Source organism: Arthroderma uncinatum, assembly GCF_011692745.1.
Source record: "Arthroderma uncinatum strain CBS 119779 chromosome Unknown scaffold3, whole genome shotgun sequence".
In the NCBI taxonomy this organism is placed as follows: Eukaryota; Fungi; Ascomycota; class Eurotiomycetes; order Onygenales; family Arthrodermataceae; genus Arthroderma; species Arthroderma uncinatum.
The window spans coordinates 2,043,694-2,064,207 of record NW_022983865.1 but is presented as its reverse complement, the minus strand read 5'-3'; the positions used below and the strand labels follow the sequence as shown (position 1 = coordinate 2,064,207).

The 20,514-nt window shown below is 47.7% G+C and overlaps 7 protein-coding genes across 7 annotated transcripts; 4 read left to right on the top strand and 3 right to left on the bottom strand.

Moving 5' to 3' along the window:
- Positions 1 to 400: 400 nt before the first annotated feature.
- GIQ15_04369 (tyrosinase) lies at positions 401 to 2,760 on the top strand (the record flags this gene model as incomplete). The annotated part of the gene is made up of 8 exons (XM_033551786.1): positions 401 to 650; positions 719 to 843; positions 931 to 1,158; positions 1,220 to 1,314; positions 1,379 to 1,576; positions 1,634 to 1,755; positions 1,820 to 2,240; positions 2,310 to 2,760. The coding sequence occupies 8 exons, from the start codon at positions 401 to 403 to the stop codon at positions 2,758 to 2,760; spliced, it is 1,890 nt and encodes a 629-aa protein (XP_033405516.1).
- A 1,901-nt stretch (positions 2,761 to 4,661) lies between these two features.
- Positions 4,662 to 6,448, top strand: GIQ15_04368 (nitrogen regulatory protein OTam; the record flags this gene model as incomplete). Its single annotated transcript, XM_033551785.1, has 2 exons — positions 4,662 to 4,691; positions 4,748 to 6,448. The coding sequence occupies 2 exons, from the start codon at positions 4,662 to 4,664 to the stop codon at positions 6,446 to 6,448; spliced, it is 1,731 nt and encodes a 576-aa protein (XP_033405515.1).
- A 707-nt stretch (positions 6,449 to 7,155) lies between these two features.
- Positions 7,156 to 8,127, bottom strand: GIQ15_04367 (60S ribosomal protein N; the record flags this gene model as incomplete). Its single annotated transcript, XM_033551784.1, has 3 exons — positions 7,156 to 7,171; positions 7,230 to 7,959; positions 8,082 to 8,127. 3 exons carry the CDS (start codon positions 8,125 to 8,127, stop codon positions 7,156 to 7,158), a joined length of 792 nt encoding a protein of 263 aa, XP_033405514.1.
- A 361-nt stretch (positions 8,128 to 8,488) lies between these two features.
- On the top strand, positions 8,489 to 9,190 carry GIQ15_04366 (YmL49; the record flags this gene model as incomplete). Its single annotated transcript, XM_033551783.1, has 1 exon — positions 8,489 to 9,190. One exon carries the CDS (start codon positions 8,489 to 8,491, stop codon positions 9,188 to 9,190), a length of 702 nt encoding a protein of 233 aa, XP_033405513.1.
- Positions 9,191 to 10,117: 927 nt separating this feature from the next.
- GIQ15_04365 (serine/threonine-protein kinase MPS1) lies at positions 10,118 to 12,263 on the bottom strand (the record flags this gene model as incomplete). Its single annotated transcript, XM_033551782.1, has 2 exons — positions 10,118 to 10,168; positions 10,233 to 12,263. The coding sequence occupies 2 exons, from the start codon at positions 12,261 to 12,263 to the stop codon at positions 10,118 to 10,120; spliced, it is 2,082 nt and encodes a 693-aa protein (XP_033405512.1).
- A 1,027-nt stretch (positions 12,264 to 13,290) lies between these two features.
- GIQ15_04364 (uncharacterized protein) lies at positions 13,291 to 14,554 on the bottom strand (the record flags this gene model as incomplete). The annotated part of the gene is made up of 4 exons (XM_033551781.1): positions 13,291 to 14,025; positions 14,074 to 14,238; positions 14,311 to 14,401; positions 14,463 to 14,554. The coding sequence occupies 4 exons, from the start codon at positions 14,552 to 14,554 to the stop codon at positions 13,291 to 13,293; spliced, it is 1,083 nt and encodes a 360-aa protein (XP_033405511.1).
- Positions 14,555 to 17,507: 2,953 nt separating this feature from the next.
- On the top strand, positions 17,508 to 18,398 carry GIQ15_04363 (uncharacterized protein; the record flags this gene model as incomplete). Its single annotated transcript, XM_033551780.1, has 3 exons — positions 17,508 to 17,563; positions 17,628 to 17,839; positions 17,971 to 18,398. The coding sequence occupies 3 exons, from the start codon at positions 17,508 to 17,510 to the stop codon at positions 18,396 to 18,398; spliced, it is 696 nt and encodes a 231-aa protein (XP_033405510.1).
- Between the last annotated feature and the right edge of the window lie 2,116 nt (positions 18,399 to 20,514).

Below are 20,514 nucleotides of genomic sequence, written 5' to 3'. Positions count from 1 at the left end.
AGTCCTTGCAGCAGGATACTACCCGCAATTATCACATATCGCTAACGCCCCAAATCGAATGTCTTAATTTTTAAGCCCCAACGCAGATACCGTTCTCCTTGGCTCAACACTGGAGCTAGGTCTCCGAAATCTACGGGCTAGTCGAGACCATTGCACTTCGTCTTGCACGGACTTGCTCCCTTTCATCTCTGTTCCTTCTTCGTCTCCCTGCTTTCCCTCGTTTATATAGCAAATTACTTTCCTTCTCTCTCTCCTTGAATCATATTCTCTTCCACATTTACCTCACTCGTTACCCTTTCTATATATATATATTATTTAATTACTGTTTTGAGTTCCTTCATTCATTGGTTATTATTTGGTTGAGATCACCTCACTCCTAAGGGGGGAATAATCCGTTCAAATGGCGGGTTCTCTATGGAGAGGACTTACTGTCCTCTACTTCTTGCTATGCACAGCACTTCCAGCTTTCGCAACTGTCTCAATTAGGGGTGTTCAGGCTGGAGTTGACCAGAGGACTGGTCAAAGACCGGCGCGTCAAAACCTTGCGACCTGGGAGTTCTCTGGTCCTGGTTTCGATCTCTATATCCAAGCTCTCCGTGCATTCCAGTACAGTGATCAGAAGGATATTCGCAGCCACTTTTCCATCGCCAGTAGGTGGCCTAGCCAAGAGCGCCCCCGTCGTTCTTTCGGCTGCTAACATATTTTCAAATCCATACAGGTGTCCACGGGTTGCCATATGGACCATGGGACGGCGGTATGCAATCCTCCAGGCAGCAGGGATACTGTTTGCACGACTCAACCCTGTTCCCTCTCTGGCACAGACCCTATCTTGCTATTCATGAGGTTAGTGGAATTGAACCGTGCAGAATAACCTTAATGTATTAAGGCTCATAGATTGAATATTAGGAAATGATCTGGACACATGCACAGAGAATTGCCGCCACTTACCCTGCGAATGTCCGTGCCAAATACGTCGCCGCTGCGAAGACCCTTCGAATCCCATACTGGGATTGGGCAAGCAACCCCGATATTCCCCGTTCTATGTCCTCCGCGAAAATCAACATCAACACTCCTACAGGCATGCAGAGTGTCGACAGCCCCCTATACCAGTACAAATTTGATCCATCTGTCCAAAAGGGTTTCCCGGCCGGTGACTCGGTACGTTTCGCATTGACCATTAACCTAAATTATGTACTAACGTTGCTAATAATGGTTGCAGTTCACATCTTTGTCGCATTCTACTCGATACCCCGATTCTCGAGGAGAGTCTCAGAATAACAGGGCCATAAGAGCTATGAGATCCAACGGTGCATCGTAAGGAGACCCAATTCGCCTACTGATAGTGTTTTGCTAACAGTTGCTATTTCGTTCTATATAGACTCAGATCAAGTGTGTACCAGCTTCTCTCTGGTGAAAAGGACTACAGCACCTTCTCAACCCAGGCATTGCCAAACAAGGAAGGTTACAACAACGTTGAGACCGTCCACGGATACGTCCACAGCTTGGTAGGAGGAGAGGGACATATGACTTACATCCCATGGTCTGCATATGACCCGATTTTCTGGCTTCATCATGCGTGAGTGCTTCACTTATTACCAGTACTAAGCCAGACTTGAAAGCTAACTTTGAAAAGAAATGTCGACCGCTTGATTGCCCTATGGCAAGCTATCAATCCTGATTCATACGTTAAGCCTGTACCAAACCGTGGTGGAGGCTACGTCACTCAACCAGGCACCATTGAAGACGGTAACTCACGTAAGTACCTTTTTATCACTAATAGGAGATGTGATGCTCAATACTAAATTCTACTAATGTGCAGCATTATACCCATTCCACGCAAATGATAATACCTACTACACCGCAAACTCAGCACGATATACCCGAACCTTCGGATACACTTACCCCGAAATTGAAGACTGGGGTGTCAGCAAACAACAGCTCCAGGCTAACGTCCGACGAAATGTTAATGCTCTATACAACCCAACCAACAGAGTTGACTCTAGCAACAATGTTGCGAAGCGAGCATCAAGACACTCCCATGCCCACAGATCTGAAGGTTACGGCGAAGGCGAAAACTACAGTCATGGTCACACTACGCCAGACGTTGATAATATACTGGACAATGCCTTTAACATGATCGATGCGATCGGAGACTCCATTGGTAAAAGTTTGGAAAAGTTCGATGAATGGGGTATTAACAACATGAAGAAACAGTGGGTTATCAAAATCAGGGTCAACAAGTAAGTTATACGAGGATGATAAAAAGAGGTGACTAGTGGGATGAAAGTATTCTAACATGAAATCAACAGAGCCGCCGTGGCCAGACCCTTCAGCATCCACTTCTTCATGGGAGACGCACCAAAGGACTCGAGCACCTGGAGATATGCCCCCAACTTGGTCGGATCTTACGGAACATTCGTTCATGGAATGGGTATGGCGGACCCTAGCATCGTCTGTGGTGAGATTCCGCTCTCGCCCGCCCTTGCTGCCTTGCTGTCCACTAGCACCATCCTCGGATTGGACGAACATATCGTTGTTCCCGTCCTCACCAAATTCCTCACCTGGAAAATCCAGGACCAAGCCGGTGCCGTGATCCCAACCGAGGACGTTGCCAAGTCCAATGGCGGCCATGGCCTGGAGATCCGTGTTGCCAAACGTGACGTTAAGCCGTTGGCTAAGGGTGACCTAGACAACTTCCCTACATACGGAGAGTGGAAGACATATGAGTCCTGTACCAAGGGAAAGGCCGGCGGTTATTAACGCTAGATAGCTAACCAGGATAGCCCTCCCACACTGAAATGGACGTATGCAACGTATAGGGTCTATTCTTCCTCTTCCTCTTATTCTACTTCTTCCCCCACCTAAATTTGTGCATTTCGTCGGTCCCTCTAATTCGCTTGCTTCTTCTGCATTTATCTCCTTTAGAGTATATAATAACAATGTGGTTCTGTGCCAGCCTTCGGCATCCAAAAGAAACAGTAGCTGGTTGACCGGCCATTACGTCACTTGATACTAAGAATAGCATCAAATTTAAGCCTCAAGGTTTAGGGGTGGCCTGTGTGCAGCCTTTGAGCTTATCCGACAACTTTGATTGGACATCAACCATGCTGACTAAGAAATATTTCTCGCGATTATAAACAGCTTCAAACCACTGGCGGCCTTTCTCCGCCAGCAAATACCTCGGCAGCAGGGGCCCAAGGGCGCTATTATGTATCGAAAATTAGATAATCCCACGCTGCTCACTGGCACGATGGGACATCCTAGTCGCTAGCGCAGGAAAGTAATCCAATGGGAGCAGTTATGCTTATCTACTCGAATTACAACTGTTACATTCCCAGGCATGCCTACACCACAGTACCCCGTATTGTCTCCTGCAGCACCGCTTTTGTGCCATAACTCCGGTAATTAAATGAATCAATCATTATGAAACTACCTGCAAAAGCTTGGGCCGTTAGGAGATATTTCCTGTTATGTCCTGGATAATGTCGTTCAACTCTATTTTTGTGATCCCATTAATAATAGTAATATAGAAAGTTGTTTGCTGGGAGCCCGTGCGAATAGTGTCAAAGGAAGCTTAAAAGCTCTGCTCCAGTTATTTACGCTTGGAGGATTTGAAATTGAACGTCTTTTCTCCTCTCTTTTTCATCTCTTCTCTTTCTCTCTCCTCTCCGAGCCACTCTTCTCCAAATACCCTCCCAGAACGGGCTAGGAATACTACTAATGCAATCTCAGATACTTTATCAAAGTGGACTCATTGGACATTCTGACAAATACTGATTCCTCGTTCTCCCTACTGAAGACATTAGGAACGTATCTTGCTGAGCAGGAACATTCAAGCCTGTTGCTCGGTCGTCTTTGTATCTATCTCCTTCTGCCTCAACAAACATAAGATATTGTCTCTGTAAAGAGTATATACCCCTACCAACGAAGACTAGAACACTGGAACGAAAAAAGGGAAATTTATCTTAGTGAAGGTCCTAGGGACGAAAAATAACCAAGATAGACGATAAATACCACTCCTTACCCTTCCTGCTATGGCCACAGCTGCCACCATCAGTCTATCCCGGTCGTTTCGACCGCAACCCGAGCACCATTCTCCCAGAATTCCTCGATCTGGTAACTCAACAAACCATCAGGAACAATCAACCCGACATCATCCTATTAGTCGCATATCCTCTATACCCATTACTCAAGCGGATGAAAGCCCTCCATCCCATCTTCAACCACCAAACACACTCCCAAATTCGCCTCCGGCGGACCCCTTCCCATCAAACGATGTCGTCACAACTATATGCGATGCCTGTTACCAGAGAAAAACCCGTTGTGCCATGAAACAAAACGCCAGCAAGTGTTACTCGTGTGATTTCCATCGTCAGGAATGTACATTCAACATAAGTAACCAAGCAGGAAAGCGGAAGCATGATGGCTCCAACCTAGGAGTAATCGATCCTGTAAAGAGGTAGCTGCCCATTTAATATTTCTTTCTGTATTTCCCCCCCTTCTCTCATTAGACGTGAAAAGAAAGGAGTAGCCTGGTTTAGACTGGTTGCTAATATAGTACCTATTGCATTTGCAATTTAATAGACAAGCAAGGGACGACCTTTCATCCCCTTCCTCTGAGTTCGTGCCAGGCTCTCAACGCCGGACTTCTATCAACACTAATGCATCGCGGGAAACACCGCCAACCTGCCGTAACAACGGCATAGCCACTGAGCTAGAGCCGCTATTTCTTGACTTTCTCCCACAGGACTGGAACGACGAGAGCCAGATAGCCGCAGCTCGAATACGAAGCTCGTTAGGCGGGAGCGGCTGTACGAGAAACACACATGTTTCAGCGATTGATGCTTCTGCAGTCTCCTTAGAAACGGTAGAAAATCTTGTCACCCCTTTTGGGCCGACGTTGGTAGACAAGTATTTTCGACATCTTCACCCGACGTTCCCAATCATCCTCGAGGACAGTTTTCGAAGTGCATACAGAACACGGAAGGGTATTTCGGCTCTTCTCCTAGGGACGGTGTACCTTGTAGCCTTGAAATGGCTAGAACCTGAAACCGGAATACAGACGCTACGCCCGCCAGATGCTGCTGGCCTCGAGGCTTTGGTTTCTAAGTATCTGAACAAGTCTCTTTCTAGACCAGACTTACCCACTCTCCAGGCCGGCCTGCTTCTCTCCCAGAAATCCTCTCTCTTCACGCCAAGGTTGATGGCCCAGTTGGTGACAGCAGGATTCGATTTGGGCCTGCACCAAGACTGCTCCAAGTGGCAGATGCAGTTCTGGGAGAAGGGATTGAGGAAACGACTGGCGTGGGCTTTATATATGCAAGATAAATGGTGTGCTTTGGTGCACGGTCGACCATCACATATATTCTCGTCCAACTGGACAGTAATGGATTTGACCATAGATGATTTTGATAATACCACACGTTCCGCAGCCCATGCTGCTTCTCATGTTTCTGTTCCTTTTCCTTCCCCTACATCACCCTCTGGCATTGAGTTCGGTCCCATCTTTTTCCGCCAGTTCGTTGCCCTGACCAGAATTCTATCCGATATCATCGAATCGTTTTATACCCTCGAAGCCACCCGACATTTCTCTGCTGCTGGCGAACAGCGTACCCATCTTATTTTATCAAAAGCAAAGCCGCTTCAAATCCAATTAAAGGACTGGTTTGTCCAATTGCCCGTCGAATTGAAAGTAGACTCCGACTGTGTGGCGGGATCTGGAGCAAATGGTGGACTTCACCTGGCCTACTTCGCAACCGAAATCACCCTTCACAGATGCATCATCCGGTCTATAGCACCAGAAACCACCGACCCTTATCTCGCACATATCTGTCGGTCAGCGGCTAAGACCCGTCTTATATCAGCCATGGATTTTGTAAACCGCCTGAGGCCTGTTCACTTGCGAGCATTCTGGCCTTCTGCTGCCAGCACCAATTTCGCTCTCGTTGGCGCATTTGGAGTGTTACTGCGGACGACGGCACAGACACAGGAGGAGGAAGAATTCTACCGAGCCCGGCTACGTGAATATCGATGGACATTGAGCGTGAGCCGAAAAGATGCAGAATTTTTGACCTTTGCTATAGATAGCCTCGACGGGGTGACCAAGCTGTTGCGAAATGAACCGCGTAAACCGGAGTTTCAAGAGTTCATGAACAGCTCGTCTTCCTTCTCTCGCTCACCGGGTGTGGGCTTGATGAATCGCCATGATAGCAGACATGCCCATTTCTACGAGCAGCCAGTGGGAGCTGGCCGTAACCCGCACTCTGGTGATAACTATTACGGCTCTGACGAGTACGAACACCGACGGGGGTTCAATGGACCGAATCCTCGACCTGGTGCCTCATCTGCGATATCTGGGCTGGTGTCCCCAGCTGCATCTGCATCAAGTGCGAGCACCAACCGCAACCATGCCCAGTCTTGTGGTCGTCTGAAGCCTCGACCGAGCTGAGAATTTCTTCAATCGGCTACGACATTCATGTCTGATGCCAAATTCCTTTGGGTGTGGATTAATTGCTCCATTATGATGCTACCCTCCCTGTATACGAGGAGGTCACGATCCGTGAACGATCAATTTCTTGTTTGTCTATTAATATAATCGGGGCATCTAGGCGTCTGGGCTTTTGGGCTGGCCCTCTGTCTTTTCGTTAAATGTGTTCAATGTCTCATCCTTCATCAAAAGATAGAAAAGTAGCAATCAAGTATACTCTACTCAATATGCAAGTAATAGACAATAGAGTTATCGTTTTGATCCGGCAGGTATATTGGAACTGTGATATAAATACTCGAATCTAAGTAAAAAAGCGAGCTCGCAGGGATGTAGCAGTATGCAAATCAAAAATCCTTGCTATTGATTGATCAAATCTGCTGCTGACTCTAGGTTGCGATCCTGATTTGACTTTTACTAACAACCCGGGCCTTTTCTCCGTAACGCCAGATTCTATAACAGAATTATCAGACCCCCGCATCCCGTGTCTCACTCAAGATTTGAGATTTTACTTCTGCCTGATCTGTTGCCGGTAAGGTTGTACTACGCGAGAATGCGGCGCGAGTTCGCCGTCATGAACGCCCGGGGATATAAATTGAAATTCGGCATGATCTCAACTGCTGGCGCGGGGAGGGTGGGGAGAGATACCACCACAACGAAAACAGGGTATTTCAAACAAGAAGAACACTATTTAACACATTAGCCGATGCGCTGTGTTAGGTATGTGGGGAGGGATAGAACTTACGCATTAACACACCCATCATTTTCACAGTTATTCGTAATCTGTGCCCATTTACCCCATACCACCTTTCCACCAGTGGTGACGAGCCCCAATTCTGACACGTTAACTTCGATGATAGTTCCTTTTGTCAAAACGCCTAGTTGTGTATACATAGGGCTTTGGGGGTTCTTTTTCACGCTAATTATAGGCAATTGCACAGTAACCGCTAATTCTGGGTGAGTAACGTTGGCTTTCTTATATCGAAGACCCATTGGTCGGATAAACCGTTCATATTTGACTGGTCGACGGGTGAAATCAGCTCCAACAAAGGTGGGCTTGGTGACCATTCGCTTCCACCCTTTCCTCTGAATTTTCTTGCCGGTCTTGACAACTTTGAACATCTCCTCTTCGCTGATACCCTTAACTTTGGGCAAGGGAACAGAGAATTTGGCGGCCTTCTCAGCCCGCTTGTCTTTGATAGCACTGGACAAAGCCTTCGCATTTGTAGGCTGAGATCGGTCGAGAAGATAATTTGGCAGTGGTGTAGAGGATGGCTCGCTTGGCTCGCCCGAGGACTTGACATTCCGCTCTTCCTGGGCCTTGATGCGTTTCCGCATCTGGATCTTTTCGGCATGGCGTTTCTTGTGGAAGAGCTTAGCTCGTAGACCCTTTAGATTTTGAGAGTCCTGCGACTGCTTGTGCGATTCACGGGCTATACGCTTTCGGGTGCGCTCCTCGTGGTCGAGGCTGTCATCTTCACGTTAGCTAAAGCACAAGAATCGGGAATTCCATTTTGCAGCATTTCAAAGCGTCAACTCCAATATCCGGCCACCTGAGAAAGGAGAATCCAAATTGGAGAGAATATCCAATACGTACCGTCGCCCGTGCTGCTTCGTCCATCTCTCGATATACCTGCCCGCATTTTTGATTAGCTAAATGGCTGTGGAAAGGACGGAGCGTGGGTGACAAACTCGTTTTGCGGCTATTATCCCAAGTTAGCAATTTGTATTAAAAGCGCAAAGCATATAACAGGCAGAATGAACACCAACTTACCATCTTGACTCCCTGTTGCCGCTGTGTGTCTGCTTCCTCGCCCTCTCATAAATTCTCATCAATGTTTTTTCCACCGATAAGCTGATATACCACGTGAGTTAAATACCAGATCACATGACTTAGATGCTTTGTGAAATTTCTCAACTTCGAAGATTGAACGAGCGCAAGAGAAGAGAGAGAGCGAGCGGTCTCAATTGAACCTCCACGCCAGGCTCCTTTACCCTTTCACGATGTTTTCAAGGGCTGTTTTCCGGAATGCCCGGGAATTGAGGGCAGTCTCATATATTCCTACAAGTTCACCGGCTTTTTTTGCCGGAAGTCGAGCATGTTTGCATCAAGCTATAGCAGGAGCTCAATTCAAAGCTACACAACCCGAAATACCTCCCCAGGAAGAGGCAGAAGTCCCTGAGCCGTTTTCTCACCTCCCACCAGGCTCAATTCCGGAAGTGTTTCCAACCACGATCCCAGTAGCGAGATCAGCTGTGCCGCCTACATTTACGAGCCCGCTAGAACTCACGCCCGCAATCACGACCCTTCTACCAGACCTTGCAACCCAACCTTCACATTATATAACCGCTCACCTACACGCGCGACCCTACCTGCTCACAGCCGGTGACACGCTTCGACTACCCTTCCGCATGCCAAATGTCCAGGCAGGCGACGTCCTCCGTTTAAACCGAGCATCGAATATCGGCTCGCGAGACTTTACGTTGAAGGGGGCACCGTATCTTGACGAAAGGCTCTTTGAATGCCGAGTGCGAGTATTGGGGGTAGAGGCCGAACCAATACGGATCAAGGAGAAGACCAAGAGGAGACAGAGACACGTACGAAGAGTTAAGAGCAAACACAAGTTTACGATTTTGAAGGTGGTGGATGTCAAGGTTAAGCAGGTTGATGAGCTGCTTGCGGAGGGCGCTAAGATAGTCGAGTGAAATGCCTTTGTGTCATGAGCGTTTGCATTTGGATTGGGTTATATAAGTATATCTCGTCCGAGCTCTATATCGCTATTTCAGCTGTTCTTGCTAGATATTAGGTGTTGAGGATGGGGGGATACTGATTTTGAGCCTCTTCTGCACTGTGTATTTTATTCCACATCCCTGTACAATATCCTACGTTGGAGAATTATTTTTTTTATTTCCCTATCGAAATGGAATTAACATAAGTCATTGGGCGTATTTCTCCCGTATTCAAGCCTATCAGATCAACCAAATAAGCCAGTGACGTAGATAAGACTGCTACGCACTGAAGGCATGTTAATGCCTGAGGAAATGAGAGACGGATGGTATACAGTTTTCTTATTAGGTGCTAAAATGAAAGGTCCGTGGTGGCGTTTTGGTATAAGCAATTCCCAATAATAAGACAAAAACGGAGAGGATATAAAACTGTAAAACAAGATAAGTCACCAATGCTCCAACGAGATAGTAAATCCAAACCACCAACATCTACTCCAAAAAATCAAGCCATAAGTCTGCAGACCCAAACAAACATCATTAAACACCAAGAATATTCCAGGAACAATCAATCATGTAAACACTGGGAATGTTATAGGTTGTATCCTTGCTCAGCTGAGGCTTGTAATTTCTGGAAGAGCCCAGCAGACCAGCCTACCACTTCCTCATCCCTTGGAACTCCGTGTAGTCGACAATGATTGACTATCTTGGTCATAGCCATTCCGAGGGCCTCCTGGGTCACAGGCACTGCCCCTTCAGGATATGAAGGAGGATATATAAATTGATCCGACCTACTCAGCAGTTGCGTAGTGGTTGGGCGGAGTGAGGGGTCTCTTTGAAGGCAATTTTTAAGAGTCCGTATTAGGCTATGAGGGATTGTGGCACCGCCAACACCGGTGGACGGGTATTCTATCGCCACTTTTGGATTGGCAATGCATAAAACACGCTCCATTTGTTTGGCTAGATGGCCAAAGGGAGCCCTGCCATATGCCATTTGGTATAGGATGCAGCTCAAGCTCCATACATCACTAGGTTTTCCTATCTTCATTATCTTTCCGGCCGATGACGGGAGCCCGATAGTGGCATTATAGTCGATGATGGCTTCAGGAGCCATATAATTTGGGGTGCCAACTTGGTGTTCCCTATGGACATTGACGGTATGATCCTCAATAGTATCGGCAATTCCAAAATCAATTAGTTTCAGCTTTCCTTTCACGAGAAGGAAGTTTGCTGGTTTTAAGTCGGCATGAACGATGTCGTATTCATGGACGGCCTGTACGCATTCAAGCATTTCCTTCCAGTAAAACCGCGCAAAGGAGGGGTCGAATATCGAGTCTTCGGCGTTCACTTTAAGTCTTATCACCGTGTGGAGGTCAGATTCACCCATTTCCATAAGAACGCTAAGGGTTTCCTTTTCATCGTTTATTTCATGATCAAGGAGTCGGACTACTCGCTCAACCTTTTCTAATTTTTTGAGCAAGTCGATTTCCCCTTTATACCCAGCAAGATTGGTGGGATCGACATGCTCGAGGTTCACCTTTTTTAGGGCAAATATTTTGCAATTTTCGGCCATGACTCTATACACTCTCGAACTCCCTCCTCGACCAATACAATCCAATCGGGTGTAGGCTTTGTTGTTGACGGTAATGATCGCCTTTTTCCTTCGGGAGCTGGAGGATGATGATGCCCCTGCAGCTGCAGTGGCTGTTTCAAGAACAGTCATTTTTGGAGGCGGTGGAGGGGCCCTGTGCGGAGTAGGAGCATTGGTGCTCATGCTTCCCAGTGGTTTCCTGTGAGAATCCTGTGGAGTAGATTTGTGGGCATTCCGGTTTTGGTCTTGTCGGTGGGAATGTTTGTCGACTCTATCGAGCAGATCGAAACTTTGCGGTTTAGATTTCTTGAAAGTCGGTGGTGGTTCGTTTTCCTGGTCACGGCTCGCAGAAAATTGCGATAATGGAGGGACATGGTATGCTTGAATATCGGCTGGAGGAGCAAGTTCCTTAGGATTGGACCCAGACATTGCTCCCATGCCTGGAGTTGGATATACTGGGCTTGACACACGCGGAGCTTTCGACTTGCTCTCTCTGCTGTATGATTCATCGTGGTAAGGTGGCTGGCGTGGAGGTGTACGGACCCGTACTGGAGATAGTTGTCGATGGTTTGATCCGCTGGGCGAGCGCCTTTCTAGCCTGGCAGAATGCTCATATGTCGGTAGTGAAGGGGTACGGCGTCGTACTTCTTCGTCCTTTTCAGCATCTGAGGGGCTAACGGGCTCTTCGTTTTCATAGTATTGTTGCTCTTCGCTACGTCGAGGTAGCATTCCCCTGCGGGCTGGACCGTTCAAAAATTCTCCAGTAAGTTTACCAACTCGCTTCACCCTTATGGAGCTTTGCATTCCAATAACCTCGTCGCTTTTTCTTGGTCTGAACATGCTTCTTGCTCCAGTTCTTTCGCAGGTAGCACCCTCTTTTGATGTTGGCATTCTATGCCTAAACGGAGAGTATGATTCATGGTGGTTGTCATCCTTAGATTTATCCTCGCGATCTGGCGAAGCTCTTGGGGGCGAGGGTGTTTGGTTTCCGGATCGAGGCCGCGATATGCGGACAACGCGCTGTCGTGGGGCAGGGGTAATAGCATCAGTGCCATCATTTCTACTAGTATTGGATGACTCTGCTCGACTTCCGCCCTTTCGCGAAGAGGACGAGGATTCACTGCCGCGGGGTGAATTTCCATCCCATTTCCTGCCTGATGACCCGTTCTGTAATGTGGCAGCCGCCTCTCGCTTTTCTTGAGGTAGGGAATCCGTAAGTATAGCTAGTACGGACTTGCTGAACGCGATGGGTTCTGGGGCTTCATCGTCGGAACTGTCAGCAAGAGGGATAGTATCTGCATGCGCCGTGCGAGATTTCGCCTCTGCTTTTGAATAAATCATGCTAGGAAGTTCCGAATTGTAATGCGATTGAGATGTGGTCTCATAGGCCGGTTGTTGATATGCGACGCGTGAACTGGGAACGAATCTGCGGTGACCCGTCGGTAATGGGGTCGGAGAAGCCATGGCAAGAGATATAGATTGTGCTGATATTCATCGATTGACACTCTGTAAGAAAGTCGCCGTCGTTATCGTCTCTTAACACCGTTTCGACGTGGTTCAAGGGTCAAAATCCTGCATTTTTGAAGTTGATGTCGAGGTTACCACGTGAGCTACGGTAAACGAAACGTTTCCACGGCAACCACAACCTCAACTTCTCAATATCAGACGAATCAGCAATTAAAGATATACGACTCAACGCGATTACAGAGCAAGATGAGGAGTGATATGGAATATTTATTTCGGTTGGTATTATATCGTATAAGAGATAAGCTCATGCCGCCAAGAGTCCATAGTATCGTCCTATACCCCCGGATGATAGTGATAAAAGGAGGATTCAATGGGAAGGATACAACACAAGCAAAGCTTTAGCCACGAAGAAAAGAAGGGCTCTAGCCAGTGTGATCGAGAGAGTGACTGACCAAACACTACCTTCCTGTGCTCGAACCTAGGACGATTTAACTGCAGCTTTCTCTGCGCTCGATCGACGGAGGGCTATCACTTTCTCTTTGAGAAGCCGTTCCTGAAGCTGGGTCGAGGTAAGACGTGATTTGGATGACCGTGGTGGGTGCTACCAGCGCAGACAGTCAGCCTTTTGAATGGAGAATTATAACTCTGAAATGCACTGGAGCGTTGTCGACAAACTTGAAAAAAAAGTACCAACATGTTCATCGACCCACCTCGTCAGTAGCTGAAGGCCTATCCGGTGTGTCATTATCTTTAGTAGCTTTATCTTGGGCGGGTTGAGGGGAACTTCTGGCCGTTTCTCCTTCTGAATCAGCTATCTTCTGTCGTTTTTGCGCGGGAGGGGGGATTGAAGTATCTTTGCGCAATCTGCGCCCAGCTGGGGCATATCTTTCGATAGATTGATGTCTCTTCCGATCACCCCTGCTGCGGCTTCGACTTCGGCTGCGCGAGCTGTTTGCAGACGACCTGCTGCTGGTCGAGTAGTTTCTCTGGCGATTTCTTCCGCGGCTTCGGCTTCGGCTTCGGCTTAGCCGGCGGTCGTCATGACTTCTGCGATCTTTAGGAATATCAGCTCTGGGTTCATCCCGTCTAGGCCCTGCTTGATATGATGGGGATCTCCTCCGAGGGCGTCGGCTTCTCCGATCACCCTGACTACTTGACCTCGAGAGAGATCGTGATGAGGATGCGCGGCGAGCTTTCGAGTTGCGGTTACGTGGCGGAGACGAGGAGCTTTCGCTTCGCGATCTTCTACGTCTTCTCCTGGAAGGCGAGCGGGATGGAGACTTCGAGTCGTCACGGATAGGGCTCCGGGCTCTTTTCCGGCCACGGTCGCGCCTATACGGTGAGCGTGAGGTACTGAGTGATCGTCGTCTTCGTCTTTCCGGGGATCTCCTATCGCGCCGACGCTCACGGGGCGGCGTAATAGAACGTGATGGTGACCGGGAGAGCGAACTGGATGATTGTCTTGACAGTCGGCGCCCTCTATTATCATCTCGTCGATGGCCTCTACCGCCGCCGGGTACGTATATATCGGCACCTCGGCGGGAGGGTACATCACGATAATCGGGCGGGCTGCGTCTCCTCCTAGGAGGTGAAGGTGAGTCTCGCATGTCATAACGATCCATGCCTCGTGACGGCCCACCACGACCTCTTCTTCCGCGGCCGCGAGTGTCTCTTTCCCGTTGTCGAATCCTCTCCAAGTCTCGCTCCCTTGCCTGTTCGGCTTCTTCGCGGCGACGTGCTTCCTCTGCGGCGGCCTTGACTAAAGTTAGCTGCAAGCATAAAGATTACCATGTATCTGAAAACTAACTTGTTCCTGCAGCAATTCAAGCTTTTTTGCCTCAAGTAGCTCCTTAGGTACACCTTGAGGGCTATCTTGCGCGCTCAGACATAGATTCCAAAGGTCCTTGCAGAATTTCGCAGTGTCCTTTTCCAAAAACCCGGTAAGGTTAATCTGTAGATGCTTTATGTTTGGCTGCAAGGTATAGAACATATTAGCCCACGCGACTCTCTCAATAGCAGCGACACAGATATAGAAACAACATACAAAGCGTGAGCCCTCGAGTAAGTTGAAGCATAATTCAATAACAACATCGTCTTCGTTTCCCAGTATAACCGAGATCTTTTCCGCAATCCATCTAGACCGGAGCACAAGCTGTCAGCATTAGTTAGGATATGGCAGCTCCTCCGAGCACTCACTTCTTCATCACTTCAATATTGACCTTGGTCATGTCCACCTTTTTTGCGAACTCGGGCGGAAACTTGGTCGACTTGAGCAGTTTGGCGTCCATGATCGCGGTAATGTCGGGTTCCCGGATATGCACGCAATGGGAGATGTCGAATGGCTGCCGGTATCCACGAAGCTGGAGTGAGCAAAGCCGGATCTCAGTTCACCTTCTCGTCATCTAAACATTCTTTCTTTTGCGGCTTTCGCGGCGTTTTTGAGCTCACACGAGAACGCGGGCGGAGAAACAAAAACCCGGAGACTTCAATTAACGCGCGCGTCGAACTCAACTCCATCATGAAATATGGTACTTCTACCTCAAGCTCTCTACAAAGATAGTCCAAGGGTTCTGTCTTTATGTTGTTTAGCTTGCAGCTATTCGGCTTTATGCGGCGCAGCTGACCGTCTAAGTAGCTCATGGCGTTTGGGAAACTCGAAGCAGCCTGATGAAGGACGCTGAAAGACACCAGTTCGACTGTCTCGAGAAGTCTGCGCAGGGCGGTCTCTAATGATGCAGTGGAGAGCTTATTTAATCTCCATGGCGTGGGATTGCCATCTCGCCCGCAGAAACAATATACATCTCATTCTTGCGAACGACGCAGCGATGTCGAGGTTTAGTCGCTGGGTTGCATTCAGCCATTCTGACTCTTGAGTAACCATATAGGTATCAATGATTGGATCTGAAAGCTGGCTGAGCTGAGAATAGCATGGGTGCTCCCTGCATTTCGATGAGCAAGCACTCGAGGCTCCCACTTTGACCGACTGGCTCAAGGTTGAGGGCCTGCAACACTATCTCGAATGGCACTTGTCCGTCACCATGTACGGGATCAGCGTTAGATACCCAGTGCCGCCCCTGTTTCTGGCATGTATGATTACCACTAGAAACACGGCGTCGCAGCCTCGTGGACAGAAAAGATATAAGCTTATGGGTATACGAAATGGACATACGAAATGGACATACGGGGTATATACTGCTGAGTACATACTCAATATTGAAACGGAATAATTGTTTATATTTAGTACATCTGCCGGTCAACTGGGCCCGTCCTGTGGCTTAATATACTATATATACGGCAGTCAGCCGCCCTGAGCTTGTACGCAGTCCAGGTGACAGCTCTGTCCTGGCTTACCCAACATGCGCTCTCCAGTTATATCCTACCCTCTCGCAATGTTATTGCTTGGTACATCGGTCCGTTCCGATGCTCCAGTGTCAATTGATCAAGCATTAGAGTATGGCAAACTGCGCGAATGTGCCCGTGGCTGTGTTCAAATCGGTGGTAATCCTGGGCGGCTGGTGGATGGTGAAGGTGATAAACCTGGGCGCCTGATTGCGTCTCAACTGAGCTGTCCTGTCCCTATAATGAACGACTGTTTCTGCCGAACAGACTTAGAGGCCATGGCTACATCCTACCTCTCATCCTGCGTGAACAAGGATTGTTCAAGCAATGCAGTCGATATTACTCAGGCAGTTGGTATCTATACAAATTACTGCGCCAGTGCAGGATATTCAAGTTTGAGTGAGCCTTCAGCACATAGAACAACCGGTGAGGCAGATATACTTGTTTCTCGAAGAATATTCACTACATTTACTTCTCTTATGGTTAAACTAATAGGTTCTCCTTTCTGATCGCTGAACTATTTTTATTCATATCCATTCTTTTTGCCTAAGAGTTAACTAAAAATAATATCTAATTGATATCCTATTAGCTAGTCATACCCCAACTCGGACTACACCCCCTACCGAGCCTTCGAATCAATCTAGTCCACCTGACAATACTAGCAAGACTTCGGGAGCGGGTAATAAATCGGGGGCTGGGGATATTGCGGGTATAGTCGTTGGTGTATTGGGATTTATTGCAACCGCTTCTGGAGTGTATGTCTCATACAAGACACTCAAAAATAAGAAACAGCGCCGGCTCGAGCCATCAACAGCAATGGTTTTTGTCTACCGCTAGACGATCATGTAACGTTTAAATGTTATAATTATATACCCGGTTCTTGTGCTGACAGTGAGTGACTTTTTAAACACCCGCATACTCCGCGCCTTGGATGGTGCGTTCGTGTAAATAATGTATGGCACTTTAGAATGATAGCGCGGCAGGCTATGAGACTGAGATTACTGAGTGGACAGAGGAAGCGAAAGCCCCCTTTCTGTAATTGGAAGCTCAATAGTGGTCAGATATAGGATCTGTACCCCTATCTATACAATCCACATACGAAGATGCTGTGCAGGTAGCATTCGATGGAAATTTATGGGCCAGCGTACATATGGGGTCTGACTCCATTTAGCCATTAGGATATCAAAGGGGTGAAGTATGATATAGCCTTCTCGTAGGTAGAATATCGATCCATGAATGCCGCTATCTGCCATGCGCTATCTATTATCATTAACCGTGGAAGATTTCTGTTCCTAACGCCCATATATCATGACCGATTCAGTTTCTTCAGCACTCCCTCCACGTCCATCCTTGCCTGGCGGAGGCCAGGGTCTACTCCGCCGTTCTGGTAGATATGATGCTCCTTCATGCTCTTGTGCAGCTCAATAAGTTCCGTTGCCCGCTGCACGTCCTGGTTCTGAGACTGCCCATGACTTTGCCCGGATTTGGAGTCTGCCAGTTGAGACGATGCTGACTTGGAGCACTGCACAGTTTTATGTATGCTGACCAAAGAGAGCGCGTCTGATTGATCCTATACATGGAGATTTATGTTAATGCGCAGTTGGTCAATAGCGTGGTTATTTATATTAACTTAGGAACAGGCAACACGTACGCAAGCTCTCAGGGAGGCAAGATCAGAAAGCACACCAGCGACCTGCATCATGGCAAATACTCTTCATCCATTTAATCTGTCTCTTGTTAGATTGACAGACAGATGTTGTTATATCCTCAGTCAACCTTACCAACTAAAACGGAACAACCATCCCCCGCCATACGCAGATTCCTTGGCCTCGGCATTATGTTCCCTGGGTTTCGGGATAAGCCAGCGTCGTTCTAACAAACAGCCAAGTCAATTCAACAATCATGGCTTCTATCAGAGCTAACTGTAGAAAGGTCGTGTGCATTGGCCGGAACTATGCGTATGTTTTACCTGTATAACCTTGATCTCCGTCGCAGCGGTTAACACAATGCTTCTTGCTCTAGGGACCATATCGCCGAATTGAAGAACTCCAAGCCGAAGCAGCCTTTCTTCTTCCTGAAGCCTCCTTCGTCAATCCTTATCCCGGGAGCTGGACCTGTTTTGAGACCGAAGGGCGTCAAGCTGCATTATGAGGTCGAATTGGGGTTAATAATGGGCTCCAGGCTGCGGGATCATGGCCCAAACGATATCAAGGGCGCTTTGGACTCGATTGCAGGTAAGGAGCGGGATCTATAGCTGGATAAACTCGCAGAGCGCGGTCATAATGGCTGCTTTAATCTACCAAGATTGTCGCAATCATAATTTACCTGGCTACCGGGATGAACGCTTATCACGACTTATTTACAGGTTACGTCGTTGCAATTGATATGACTGCCCGGAATGTCCAAGACTCCGCTAAACGCGCCGGTCTTCCTTGGTCAATTGCGAAAGGCTTCGATACTTTCTCACCTATCAGTTCGCTCATCTCTAAATCTTCGATCCCAGACCCGCACAATGCCACTCTCCATCTTGAAGTTGATGGAGTCTCCAAGCAATTGGACAACACCGGACTTATGATCTATCGAATCCCGCGTCAGCTAGCAGATATCTCAAGGGTGATGACTCTAGATCCCGGTGATTTAGTTTTGACCGGTACACCCAAGGGTGTAGGAGAGGTCACGGACGGCCAAGTCATGACTGCTGGTGTACGAGTTGATGGGAAGGAAATCGAAGAAGGACGGCTAGAAGTCATGGTCAAAGACCGTGAAGGGAGATATGAGTTTGCTGAAAATTAATTAGGGATGCGGTATATACCTATGGCTCCCTTTGGGGTCTGTTTATTCATTTTGCCATTTGACTGCTATCTAAATCAGGACAGGTTAGACTACCAGGTTAGATTTTACTCAATTTATCAGATATTCTGGACACCATGTCTCAACTTTCACCTGGTTAGCCCTCTTCCTCATTCTCCTCCACCGGCCAAACCACAGAAATGACTCGACGCCTTTTTTTCTTTCTACCATCAGCCGTCTTTGCCTTGATCTTTCCTGCATCCTTATTCATTTCCTCTTTCTGCGTCTCAATCTCTCTAACCACGTTGCTGAACTGGTTGCAGGTCCATTGGTCAAAGTCAGCAGGCATCTCCTTTGCAACATGTCTTCGCAAGTCAAGGTCATTCAGCCCTTTCCATAGAGCTTGCACTACGCAGCTCTCCTTGTGTCCCTGGGAAATATATACTGCTCCTAGTTCCAGGAAATTGGATAATGGATTGTGTCCTTGCATTATCAGTTCCGGGGGTTTTAGCTGCTTGTTCTTTGACCTCATATGCTTTGAGCGGCTGGTATATTCAGTTGTTTCGATACCGGTTGGACTGGTACCTCGGGCAACTGAGTTCTCGAGTGACGTGTCGCAGCGTGTTGACAATGAACATATATTGTCCTGCCAGACAACCGCCGGCGGTTCTTCTATATGGGATAGCGTATCTGAAGCTACCGGCACAGGCATCGTTACTGGGTGACTTGGAGATGCTTTCGGAATTGGAGATGGCACCTTATGCCTTGGCCTTGGAATATCAGGGGTTTGTTGCTTTGCTTCTATATAACATTGTCAGCTGAATAGCCGTATCAATACCGACGGAGTTAATGGCTGCTTAGACACTCTCACAAACAGAAGCTTACCTGCAGACCTTGACCTTTGAATGATATCGGTTATCTCGCTCTTAAATACCCCAAGCTCCCTCCGAACCATCTCCCCAGTGATCTCATGATCTTTCTCAAACCCAGCTTTCAGTCTCTCGCTAATACCATCGAACTTCTCATTCCATTTCCTATCCTGAGATCTCGCCGTTTTCTCGGAATCTAGAGCTATATCATGTCTCAATCTTTCGACCTCATCTCTCAAACAGTCAAGTTGTCCGGTGAATGCATCTATTTTTAAAAGTGTGGACTCATTGCTGGCTGTAATTGAGCTGATTAGCGATGACTCGAGCTTGGATAGCTGAGAGGAGAGCGCGTTTTGTTCGCGGTGGAGTTGATGGGCCCAAAGGAGCGAAGCTGGTGATGATGTGCTGGGTTGCTTGGGGCCCTCCTTAGAATGGGTATTTTGTTGGAGAGAGCTGGGCTGTCTGCCTTGAGATGACATGATTCCTCGTGTATAGGTATATCGTTGACGGCTTTCTGCGATGAACGGGGTATCTATAGAGTCTGGTTGTATTAACCAAGGGAAAGGGGGTAGACAAGGGCACTCGAGACCGTCACATGAGCGAGCCTATAACCCTTCTTGGCCGCAATTGCACAACGAACTATGGCAATGGCCTAGGTATAAATGCATAAACGAAGGGAGAAGTAGAAGTTTTTAAGGTGAAGTCCCATTTAGCTCTATCTATAACAGAACGCAGAAGATGCAACATGTATTTGGCAAGGGGGGAATCAACAAGCAAAAGAAACCGAGACACCATAGGGTACCACATCAATCATCTCAAGTAATTTCAGGTTCTCCCCCTTTTTTTTGTTGATAGTTCTTTTTTTTCTTTTTCAGCTAAAAACATTTGCATGGCCAGCAGCCTCGTGTCTGGTATCTTTTGCTCATCTCATGAATCCCAATTTGCCGTGATGATCATAACTAATCAGGAAAGCGCCATATTAAAAAATAAAGAAAAAAAGAGCAAAAGATATCCTCACGAGCACTGGGGTAAGTCCACATGCCCACATCAAGCTCCGTCCCTCCTGATGATATACGATTAAGTATGGCTTAACCGAATAGGCGAGAAGAATCGTGCCGGATGCAAGGAGAAAGAAGCAGGACAAATATCAGATACATAAAGAAAAGGGGGGGAGTCAGGGAAAGGAAAAGAGTGAGTGATACGGGATAGAGGCAAGAAATGGGAATAGGACTGGCATTTTGAAAAGGAAT